The 382-nt window shown below is 53.1% G+C and overlaps 1 protein-coding gene across 1 annotated transcript in view; it reads left to right on the top strand.

Moving 5' to 3' along the window:
* Positions 1-310: 310 nt before the first annotated feature.
* Positions 311-382, top strand: part of EIF4B (eukaryotic translation initiation factor 4B) — a gene marked incomplete at both ends in the record, with an annotated part of 2,299 nt that continues 2,227 nt past the window's right edge. Inside the window, one exon of the mRNA XM_010014942.1 lies at positions 311-376. Coding sequence (XP_010013244.1) covers positions 311-376 — 66 coding nt within the window. The remainder of the gene's footprint in view (positions 377-382) is intronic.

Below are 382 nucleotides of genomic sequence, written 5' to 3'. Positions count from 1 at the left end.
CCTTCCTGCCTTCCTTCCTTCCTTCCTTCCTTCCTTCCTTCCTTCCTTCCCCCCTCCCTCCCTCCCTCCCTTCCTTCCTTCCTTTTTCATTTTCCTTCCTCCCTCCCTTCCTCCCACTTCCTCATTCTTCCTTCCTCCTCTTCTTCTTTTCCTTCCTTCCTTCTTCCTCTTTCTTTTTTTCTTCTCTTTCTTCTTCCTGTTCTTCTCTCCTCTTCCTTCTTCCTCTTTCTTCCTCCCTCCCTCCTCCCTTTCCTTTCTCCTCCTCTTCCTCCTCTTCCTCCCCTCCTTGTTCCCCTCTTCCTCCCCGCAGCAAAGAAGAAGAACAAGAAGGGGAAGACGCTGACGCTGACGGATTTCCTGGCCGAGGACGGCGGGCTCTGGC

The sequence above is a fragment of the Nestor notabilis genome, unplaced genomic scaffold (genome assembly GCF_000696875.1).
Source record: "Nestor notabilis isolate BGI_N333 unplaced genomic scaffold, ASM69687v1 scaffold22305, whole genome shotgun sequence".
In the NCBI taxonomy this organism is placed as follows: domain Eukaryota; kingdom Metazoa; phylum Chordata; class Aves; order Psittaciformes; family Psittacidae; genus Nestor; species Nestor notabilis.
This window is presented reverse-complemented; position numbering and strand designations above follow the sequence as displayed.